Source organism: Rutilus rutilus (genome assembly GCF_951802725.1).
Source record: "Rutilus rutilus genome assembly, chromosome: 1".
Lineage (NCBI taxonomy): Eukaryota > Metazoa > Chordata > Actinopteri > Cypriniformes > Leuciscidae > Rutilus > Rutilus rutilus.
The window spans coordinates 59,812,097-59,823,783 of NC_140209.1; the positions used below are offsets into that span (position 1 = coordinate 59,812,097).

General features: G+C 36.3%; 1 protein-coding gene across 6 annotated transcripts in view; it reads right to left on the bottom strand.

Moving 5' to 3' along the window:
• Positions 1-10,092, bottom strand: part of pecam1a (platelet and endothelial cell adhesion molecule 1a) — a 30,152-nt gene extending 20,060 nt beyond the window's left edge. For 4 of the 6 annotated variants that reach the window (XM_084402086.1, XM_084402085.1, XM_084402084.1 and 1 more), the window contains exons 1-2: positions 9,832-10,066; positions 9,708-9,731 (exon numbers count right to left, since the gene is read on the bottom strand). In XM_084402086.1, coding sequence (XP_084258212.1) covers positions 9,708-9,731; positions 9,832-10,051 — 244 coding nt within the window. In that variant the 5' untranslated portion in view covers positions 10,052-10,066. Of the gene's footprint in view, positions 1-9,707; positions 9,732-9,831 lie in introns of all 6 variants that reach the window. The other 2 variants (XM_084402083.1, XM_084402088.1) reach the window with 2 other exon arrangements.
• Positions 10,093-11,687: the final 1,595 nt, after the last annotated feature.

The following is an 11,687-nucleotide window of genomic DNA, read 5'->3' on the forward strand; positions in this document are numbered from 1 at the left end:
CAATTAATACCCAATAGTTAATCAGGAAACAATTAACAGGTGCAGAGGGAGGGGCTTCAGCCCAGACCCAGAGAACAAATAGAAACACAATTCTTTTAATAGAAAAGTTAACAATAATTATCTCTAAAAAAGAATTAGAAGCATTTACAGAAAACATGAATAGTTTATCTCTTCATTCATCCCTTTCGGGAAAAGACTGTTAAGTTCATAAATCCAAAAAGATTCTCTCTGTAACAGTTTTTTATCTACATCACCACCTCTCCTTTTAGGCAAAACTCTTTCAATGCCCAGAAATTTCAGGTCAGAAATTGCATGCTTAGCTAATTGAAAATGTTGAGAAACAGACGAAGTTGCATCACATCTTCTGATTGCACTCAAATGTTCCAAAATTCTCGTTCGTAAAGCCCTGATAGTTTTGCCTACATACAACAATGGGCAAGGGCAAATCAAAATGTACACCACGTGGGTAGATTTACATGTAATCAATTGCTTGATTTTATATATCTTACGTGTGTGCGGATGTGTGAAAGACTGGAGTTTGAGGTAATGTGAACAGGAAGTGCAACTTTTGCATGGAAAATTACCCTGGGCATTAGAAAGAGTACCAGAAGGAGGCGTGGCAATATCAGCATGGACCAACCTATCTCTAAGGTTTGAGCTTCTAGAAAAGACACAGAGAGGCAAATTTTGAAAAAGTTCATTCAGTTGATAGTCACTTTTAATTATATGCCAATGAGAATTAACAATGTTTGTAATTTCTCTGCTCAAAGGACTATGGGTCAGTTTTAGAATGCAGCGATTCTCATTTTGTTTGGAGACCAAATTAGACGAATGTGTACCAAAGGCACGTACTTTGTTTAGTGCTGTATCAAGCCAACTGTTGGGATATCCCCTCGAGTTGAAATCTCTATATAGAAGTCTTGCTTTTACCTCAAAATCATTTTTGTCAGAGCAGATACGATGCAATCTGGTGAACTGACTGAAAGGCAGACCACGTTTCAGGGATGTTGGGTGAGCACTTGTGGCATGAAGTAGGCTATTTTTCTCTGTGTCTTTCCTATATAAAGAAGAAACAATATGTCCATCAATAACAGAAATACAGGTATCTAAAAAGTTCACACTAGTGGCACTTGCTGTATAGGTGTACTTAATAGAAGATCTTAAGCAATTCATGTATAAGACAAACAGTTCAAATTCAGATAATGAGCCATGAAAAATCACAAAACAGTCGTCAATGTATCTCTTGAACAATATTATCTTCTCCAGAAAAGGATTATTATTGAACACATACTGTTCTTCCAAAAAACCAAGATATAAATTGGCATAGTCAGGGGCCATAGTGGCACCCATAGCTGTGCCACTGATCTGAAGGTAATATTGATGTTCAAATAAAAAATAGTTTTTAGTGAGCACTAATTCAGACATATCTACAATGAATTTAGTAGGTAGACCATCATCATTAGTCCGAAGATCAAGAAAATACTTCAAGGCAGTCAAACCATCAGTATGGGGAATGTTTGTATATAAAGAAGTTACATCCATAGTAGCAAGCAAAACACCCTGACTTAGATGACCAATCTGAGACAGACATTTAAGGAAATCAGATGTGTCCTTGAGATAGCTTGGGAGCAAAGTAACCAAAGGTCTAAGAATGAAGTCTACAAAATTAGAAAGAGGTTCAGTAAGACTATTATTACCTGCAACAATTGGGCGACCTGGTGGATTAGATAGATTTTTATGAACCTTAGGCAAAATATAGAAAGCTGGTCTAGTTGGGGTACGATTGAACAAATATTGAAATTCTCGTTCAGAGATAAGAGAGGAGGAGTGAGCTTGCTGAAGGAATAGTTCTATTTCCTTTTGAAATCTACTGGTAGGATCAATGGGCAAAGCTCTATAGTAAGTCAGGTCTTGTAATTGTCTTAGAACCTCCTGATCATACAGGGTTTTAGGCATAATTACTAGACCACCTCCCTTATCAGCTGGCTTTACCACAATGTTTTTATCTTTGCAAAGTTTGTCAAGGGCCTGTCTTTCAGAAAATGTCAAATTATTCACGCCATTGTGAGGATGAGGATTGCTAAAAAGCTGCTCAACATCACGTTCAACAAGTCTACAAAAAGTGTCCAATGAGGGGTTAGAAATAGGAGGGCAAAAAGTACTTGTAGGTTTAAATTTACCTCGCTCCTGTTTGTTGTACATCTGAGAAGAGGTAGTTGTAGTATCCTTGTAATAGGTTTTCAGTCTCAGATTACGAAAAAATTTAAACAGTTCTATTTTGGTAACAAAGGAATCAGCAGGTTTGTTAGGGACAAAACTCAAACCCTTATTTAAAAGGCTTACTTCGTCTGGGTGTAGAGTGTTGCCTGTAAGGTTGAAGATTAAGTCGTCTTTTTCCGGCTCTGCTTCCTCACCATTGATGTGGATTTGCTGTCTGGTCTTGCTGCCTCGTCGACCTCGGCGCGTCTTCTTAGACGTGGACGTATGCCACTTTGGAGGCTGTCGGTGTCGCTGGACTGTCCGCCTAAAAAATCACTCTCGACACTAGATGCTGAGGTCACAGAGGCACCATCTTCAAAACGGACTTTGCGAAGGGGCCTGGTTGTTTTGGTCTGATTTAGCCATATGTAAACTTGGTTATCCCTGTAATCCATTGTGTCTCTGCGAAATTTTCTTATCTTAATTTGTTGTAGATCCTGTCTGAATTTTGCCAAAGACTTCTCAAGAAGCTCAGTATGTTGTTTGAACACAGTCTCATCATGGGAATCAATGATGGAGATTTGAATCTCGTCAATGTCTTGTTTAATTGCTTAAGATCTTCTATTAAGTACACCTATACAGCAAGTGCCACTAGTGTGAACTTTTTAGATACCTGTATTTCTGTTATTGATGGACATATTGTTTCTTCTTTATATAGGAAAGACACAGAGAAAAATAGCCTACTTCATGCCACAAGTGCTCACCCAACATCCCTGAAACGTGGTCTGCCTTTCAGTCAGTTCACCAGATTGCATCGTATCTGCTCTGACAAAAATGATTTTGAGGTAAAAGCAAGACTTCTATATAGAGATTTCAACTCGAGGGGATATCCCAACAGTTGGCTTGATACAGCACTAAACAAAGTACGTGCCTTTGGTACACATTCGTCTAATTTGGTCTCCAAACAAAATGAGAATCGCTGCATTCTAAAACTGACCCATAGTCCTTTGAGCAGAGAAATTACAAACATTGTTAATTCTCATTGGCATATAATTAAAAGTGACTATCAACTGAATGAACTTTTTCAAAATTTGCCTCTCTGTGTCTTTTCTAGAAGCTCAAACCTTAGAGATAGGTTGGTCCATGCTGATATTGCCACGCCTCCTTCTGGTACTCTTTCTAATGCCCAGGGTAATTTTCCATGCAAAAGTTGCACTTCCTGTTCACATTACCTCAAACTCCAGTCTTTCACACATCCGCACACACGTAAGATATATAAAATCAAGCAATTGATTACATGTAAATCTACCCACGTGGTGTACATTTTGATTTGCCCTTGCCCATTGTTGTATGTAGGCAAAACTATCAGGGCTTTACGAACGAGAATTTTGGAACATTTGAGTGCAATCAGAAGATGTGATGCAACTTCGTCTGTTTCTCAACATTTTCAATTAGCTAAGCATGCAATTTCTGACCTGAAATTTCTGGGCATTGAAAGAGTTTTGCCTAAAAGGAGAGGTGGTGATGTAGATAAAAAACTGTTACAGAGAGAATCTTTTTGGATTTATGAACTTAACAGTCTTTTCCCGAAAGGGATGAATGAAGAGATAAACTATTCATGTTTTCTGTAAATGCTTCTAATTCTTTTTTAGAGATAATTATTGTTAACTTTTCTATTAAAAGAATTGTGTTTCTATTTGTTCTCTGGGTCTGGGCTGAAGCCCCTCCCTCTGCACCTGTTCATTGTTTCCTGATTAACTATTGGGTATTAATTGACTGCATGTCTGTTGTTGATTCATTATGAGCATTGAGAAAAGCTGGATGGCTGAAACGTCTGCTCTTGCTCTATTAAAATAATTGATTCTTTTTGTTAAAGACTTTGTCTAGTTTTTTCAGAGTGCGAACCTTCTACAGTCTCTTTCACACTTTATTGGTTTTCACGCACCTGTACTTACAACTAGCCTTCATCTGAGCGCAACAATACTTCCTTGTCTTCTGAGTTCATTTAATAAGTGTAGACATTTAGCCCTCACAAGTATAGCCAAACCTGTGCGCGCACACACACACACACACACACACACACACACACACACACACACACACACACACACACACTTGATCCCCTAACTCTAACCCTACCCTTCACAGAAAACTTTCTACATTTTCACATTTTCAGCTGTCTTGCTCATGGACCAAAAAATGTCCCCTGAAGGACAAGGATTTCGGATATTGCCATCTTTGTAGGGACATTTTGTCCCCATAACATAACTGAACCACTGACACACACGCATGCATACACACACACACACACACACACACACACACACACACACCGTGTGTGGGACAGAATATAAGCAGATCATAAAAAACGTTCAGTATATTTACGATCTAACCAACATAATTTTTATAAATAATTATATAGCAATAATATTAATTACATTTTTAAATAAATTGTAATATTATTAATATCATATTAATACGATTTTAATCATTTTGTAAATAATTGTGAAACACAGTGTTTTTGAAAGGTGCATTATAAAAAATATATATATTTAATAATTGTATATATATAATCCAATTATTTTACACATTTATTATTAACATTTTGTCGTCTGCAGTGTTACACAATAGATGGCTGTATAAAAGCTTTTAAACCTTTCTGTTTGAAGAGATTATGCAAATTTAGTGCACTCTCAAAAACACGTGTTGGGTCTGAGATAATTTTAGCTAATTTTTGTTAAATCTGCTGTGAATTCTGCAAACTTCCTGTCACACGTTTATAGTGTCTTTAAGGTAATCATATACAACATATTTATTCAGTAAAATATAATTTATTGTAATTTATATTGAAACTTGTATGTAATATATTGAAATAAATTTGTAATCACACATTGTTACACGGTGAAGTATTTAAAATATATTAACTTTAAATGTAATATTGGATAACACACTAAAGTTAAAATCATAATCAAGTACTTTACATGTGCTTATGTTAGTCAACACATCAAAATAAGTGTACTTCTTAAAAGCACATCAACATATTATTGAAACAATGATTTAAAATGTACTTTTAATTTGACATTATTACTAAGTGCATGTTTTAGGCCTATTTAGGTGTGTTAAGAAACAGTCATGAAAGTGTCTCTCTTTAAGAACACTGAAGTGGCATTTATTTCAGTAATATTGTATTATATGCAAGTACATGTTTTAAACTATTCTTTTAAGATTTGAAGTACACTACAATCTATTAAGTGCACTTATTTAACACAAGGGGTGAATTCTGGGATTGTCTTCTCAGTGAAGGGTAAAGCGATGAAAACTTCTAAAGAGTCTTCCTCTCGGTATGTTTACTTTGAGCAGAACACATTCTTTTCCTGAAGTCTTAAAGAAGGCCACACTGACAGTGTGGAGAGCAGTGGCGTTCTCAACAGAAAGAAGAGGAAGGAAGGAAAGCACATAAACAAACACAACACATTATTCCCTGAGGAGCACAGAGCCTGCATTTCTGCCGCACAACTCTCGTCCTGGCCAACAAACACAACCAGAGTTCTCCGCTGTACATGTCAGCCCAGTAAACACCACTAAAATCTGATTAAACAAGGATAATCCGAACCCAAAGTTAATGGTGGTGGGTTGATTAGAAAGCGACAGAGTTTGTGGGTTCTGCATCACTGATCTTGTTTGAGCCTGTAAAGGAATAAAACTCTAACCTGACTATCTAAAATAAAACTGTTGCGTCTACTGTCGACACTTAATAAATAATAAAACTGTTGCGTCTACTCATCGACACAGAGCGTCTACAATCGACACTTAATAACCTTTATACTCCAGCTCTTGCGTCTTCAGTCGACATCTGGCCGAGTTTCTTACTCTAACTTACTTGATTCCCTAAACTGACCTGCTGCGCAGCAGAAATGAACAGACAGACTTTCAGCAAATGTCCTCTAAATGCTTTAATAACGGCCGGGAGAGTCTTCGAGCAGTTCTCAGAGAACTCTCCCAAGAAGAATCAAGGCCGGAGGATCTCAGACAAATTCCATTGAGACATCCCACCGTAAAACACATATACAACAGTTTTTATAGTATAGAGACATAATGTCAGGCTGCATTACATAATATCCCCACTATCTGATTGGTTCTTCATATGCAAACCCCTCTGTTACTAGGTAAAGCAAACTCTGATCTTGCGTTGACTTCATCTGTAATCACAAGATTCTAACAGACTGTCTAGTTTCATTTCCCAAAACTGTGTTATTTTTACATACATACGCACACGGTCAAAGGCACAAGTTTTCCATTGGTTTCATACAGTACATCCTGTTCCAATGTTAGATGTTAAATAAGGTTAGATGTTAGAAACATGGTTAGTTTAATATACAGTTTAAAATTTCTACGACAAGCCTTTAATTAAACGCAGACTAAACATCTTGCTATTATACGAAGCGCAAACTTCCTGTGAGTGGCTAAACAGTTTGAGGTTAAAGGGTTAAATGTGTAAAATAAAATAAAAGTGAAGTGTATTTTAACAGTAATCAACTGTAAATTAATTTACGGCATATAACTGTAGAAAAACAGCAATTTATATATTACTGTAAAATCAAGGAAAAACAGTAATATACTGTAAAATGTAACAGTCAGATTTATTAAACAAAAGAAGTTAATTTCACTGAAATATTAGTGAAAGTTCATAGAAAAAAAAGTTATGCAAAGTCAATAACTAAAAAGGAGAGTAAATATTAAACTGAAGTGTTTTATGTGTTTTTGCACAGATGATATAGGAGAGATCTGTTAGTTTAATTAATTAGTTTTGTGGGTCACCATTGTGCTGAAGAGTAGAGCCTGTGCTTCAGTCAAAGATGAGCAGAGAAACACTGATGTTTGCTGCTGGTTTCTTTATTTAAAAGCACTAACTGTGTAGTTGCTGATACAGTGACAGTCTCCTTGCTAAGTACTTTAGCACATACGTGTGCTATTGTTCGCTATACGAACTGCTAAGACTTTAGTTGGAATCATGTTTTTAATTAATTCACTATTACACATTAGGTGTTTGCAGATTTATATAAAGAGATATTAATTTTCAGTGGACTCAAATTAAGTCAGTTCACAGTAATATCAGTATAAATACAAGTTTTTGAACTCGAACTGTTTAAAGCAATCGGTTTCCCAAATTATATGAGTTACCTTCCATGGTATTTTTACGGTAACATACTGTAAGCTAATTCGCTACACCTTTTTAATTAATGAGGACCAGTAAAATGTTCTCACTAGTCGCTTGTCATAATATTTTATTTAATAAGTGTAGACATTTAGCCCTCACAAGTATAGCCAAACCTGTGCGCACACACACACACACACACACACACACACACACACACACACACACACTTGATCCCCCGAAGCGCCTAAGGGTCCTAACTCTAACTCTACCCTTCACAGAAAACTTTCTACATTTTCACATTTTAGGCTGTCTTGCTCATGGACCAAAAAATGTCCCCTGAAGGACAAGGATTTCAGACATTGCCATCTTTGTAGGGACATTTTGTCCCCATAATAACATAGGGTTTACCTGAACCACTGACACACACGCATGCATATACACACACACACACACACACACACACACACTGTGTGGGCGTGTCAAAGACATTCCATATTTCATAAAGAAAAAACGTAAAAATTAAAACATTAATGAAGCAACCCCCAACAGTAACATGGTGTCGGCCCAGATCCAGCCCACATCTGGTACACGTAGATTCCACACAGCCCAGATGTGGGCTGGATCTGGTCCGACACTATGTTGCTGTCTGGGACAGAATATAAGCAGATCATAAAAAAACGTTCAGTATATTTACGATCTAACCAATATAAGTTTGGTATATTGAATATGCTGTTAACTTAACTGAATTTTTATAAATAATTATATAGCAATAATATGAATTACATTTTTAAATAAATTGTAATATTATTAATATCATATTAATACGATTTTAATCATTTTGTAAATAATTGTGAAACTTATATTTAATATATTTAATAATTTTTTATATATATAATCCAATTATTTTACACATTTATTATTAACATTTTGTCGTCTGCAGTGTTACACAATAGATGGCTATTTAAAAGTTTTTAAACCTTTCTGTTTGAAGAGATTATGCAAATTTAGTGCACTCTCAAAAACACATGTTGGCTCTGAGATCATTTTAGCTAATTTTTGTTAAATCTGCTGTGAATTCTGCAAACTTCCTGTCACACGTTTATAGTGTCTTTAAGGTAATCATATACAACATATTTATTCAGTAAAATATAATTTATTGTAATTTATATTGAAACTTGTATGCAATATATTGAAATAAATTTGTAATCACACATTGTTACACGGTGAAGTATTTAAAATATATTAACTTTAAATGTAATATTGAATAACACACTAAAGTTAAAATCATAATCAAGTACTTTACATGTGCTTTAGTATATTAGTCAACACATCAAAATAAGTGTACTTCTTTAAAGCACGACAAAATATTATTGAAACAAAATGATTTAAAATTTACTTTAAAGTGAAACCTTTAATTTGACATTATTACTAAGTGCATGGTTTAAAGGCCTATTTAAGTGTGTTAAGAAACAGTCATGAAAACTCTCTTTAAGTACACTTAAGTGGCTTTTATTTCAGTAATATTATATTATATGCAAGTGCATGTTTTAAACTATTCTTTTAAGATTTGAAGTACACTACAATCTATTAAGTGCACTTATTTAACACAAGGGGTGAATTCTGGGATTGTCTTCTCAGTGAAGGGTAAAGCGATGAAAACTTCTAAAGAGTCTTCCTCTCGGTATGTTTACTTTGAGCAGAACACATTCTTTTCCTGAAGTCTTAAAGAAGGCCACACTGACAGTGTGGAGAGCAGTGGCGTTCTCAACAGAAAGAAGAGGAAGGAAGGAAAGCACATAAACAAACACAACACATTATTCCCTGAGGAGCACAGAGCCTGCATTTCTGCCGCACAACTCTCGTCCTGGCCAACAAACACAACCAGAGTTCTCCGCTGTACATGTCAGCCCAGTAAACACCACTAAAATCTGATTAAACAAGGATAATCCGAACCCAAAGTTAATGGCGGTGGGTTGATTAGAAAGCGACAGAGTTTGTGGGTTCTGCATCACTGATCTTGTTTGAGCCTCTAATTAAACGCAGACTAAACATCTTGCTATTATACGAAGCGCAAACTTCCTGTGAGTGGCTAAACAGTGTGTGACAAAATATCTCTGAAGGATCAAAGCATCCAAGCGAATCACAGATCTGCTCTGACTAAAAATACATCCAAGAAGTCCCAGAAAAGCACAGAACTGTCATGATATTTCACTGCTCCCTTTGCCCAACTATATAAATCAAGCGGTCAGGTGAATCTGAGAGAGGTAAAAATAACTCAACAGCCCCAAAACTGTCGTCGTGACCGAAACGTTTCCCTCACATGCAAATAAAACGTAAACTGAGGACTTACCTGCCTGTGTGTCGGCCGCTTGCCCTGCGGATGAGAGCAAAAGTGAGAAAGAGGTGAGACAAATGAATAAAAAGAGGATGAGGATGAGATGATGATGGTCTGAATCTTTCCAGAGTGTCCTTACACAGAGCGCTCAGGCCGAGCCAGAGAAGACACACGCTCATCTTCACAGGTGAGTGTTCATGAATGTGAAGGACGTTGAGGATGGAGAGAAGGGTGGAATGCTCGCACTTATCACAAGGAACCGCCTTTCTTTGTTTAACGTAGATCAGGAAACGTGTTCCTTCCTCAGGATGTGTGTATTTGAACGCTTGGTTCGTCCAGGCCCTTGAAAACATTGCCATTCTGTTTACGGCTTCAAAGGCCTCCTGTTTCAGTGCTGTGCTGAAGACATCACAACGATATATAAGATTAAGAAGACAATCTACGGTGTGGCATCCGTCCAGCACTAACACCAAAAGTACCATGGTAGCACTCCTTGGTTTTTTTTGGTTATGGTACCATGATATCAAATTTCTTGACATGGTAACTATTGTTATACCGTGTATTCATTGGACATTTTTAGATATTACTATGGTTTTGAACACATACCATAGAAAAAACACATTTTTATGTGCTGCTCACTGCAGAGCCAAATGACGTCTATCTCCCCCTCACTGGACATAATGGGTGGAGCTTAACCTAGTCCAGCTCCACCTCTCTGAACCCATTGGGTGGAGTTATGTTTAGCAATAGGGTTATTATGGGTACGGTTAGAGTGTGGTTGAACTGTCAAGCTCTACCAATTTGTTCTGCTGTGAACAGTTTTTTGACACGCACCATGGTAATTAATTCCATATTTTTGGGCATGGTAATTCCATGTTTTTGGCCGGTGTTATTTTACTATTATGCATATTAAAGCAACACTAAATAACTCTTCGGTCACCTTCGGTCACCCTACAGGTTGTAAGCGGAATTGCCCGGCTTTAGAACGATGTCCACAGACAAGGTAGAGTATGTCGCATGATTTTATGAAAGTATGATGTATTGCGACATCAAAAATTACTATTGTAACGCTTGCCGTAAAGCAAGTCAAATTTGTAGTTTTCTTATGTCTCATTCGAACTACAGAAACGCGACCCGATCTGGCAAACTTTCATAGTGCAGTTATAGCAGATATAGGGCCGCAAAGCGAATGCAGAAGTGCCGTTCACCCTGTTACGACTTGATGAACCACTAAAAACGATTTCGGAAACATTATTTTAAGGTAAACAAAAAAAGTTATTTAGTGTTGCTTTATAGTACTGAAACTAATAGTTTTTATTTTTACACTTTCAGTTTTCATTTTAATTTTAGTTAAAGTTTTAGTAATTTCTTTTATGTATGTTATTTTGTCATATTCTGTTTAGCTTGAATGTATTTTAGTTTTAGTTGTAGTTGGCTAGTTTTAGTACTTAAGCTTAAAACTTGTTTTGTTTCAGTTAGTCGCCAAGGCAATGGTTCTACTTTTCTTTTTTTATAAGTTTAAGTTTGTGCCATCTAGTTTTTAATTTTAATTTCAGCTTTATTTCAATTAACAGTTCATAGTTTTAGTTTACAATAACAACACTGTTTGTGGCGGTATGTACCATGGTATTACTGTGTTTTTAGGCATGTTTTGGTTGCACTTTATTTTACAGTACGTGCACTTTCAGTGCTTTCAGTTACTTACTAAATTCAGCATGAAATCAAAATGGTCCATTCTTATTTTTTATGGTATATTGCATTATTTATTACAAATGAATTATCCGTGCACATCTTTTTTTTTTTTCTTTTTTTTTTTTACTGGCGTTTACCATGTTTACTGGCACGAGGACGGGGCAACCTGTCACTCACATGAGATCCACCAATAGCAAACCACAACCATCCAAATTAATTGGACACAATCAAGCCCCACCCTATATATTTTCATCTTTGAGAAGTTGTTTCACCCGGATATACGTCACAATAGGAAAGACAAGA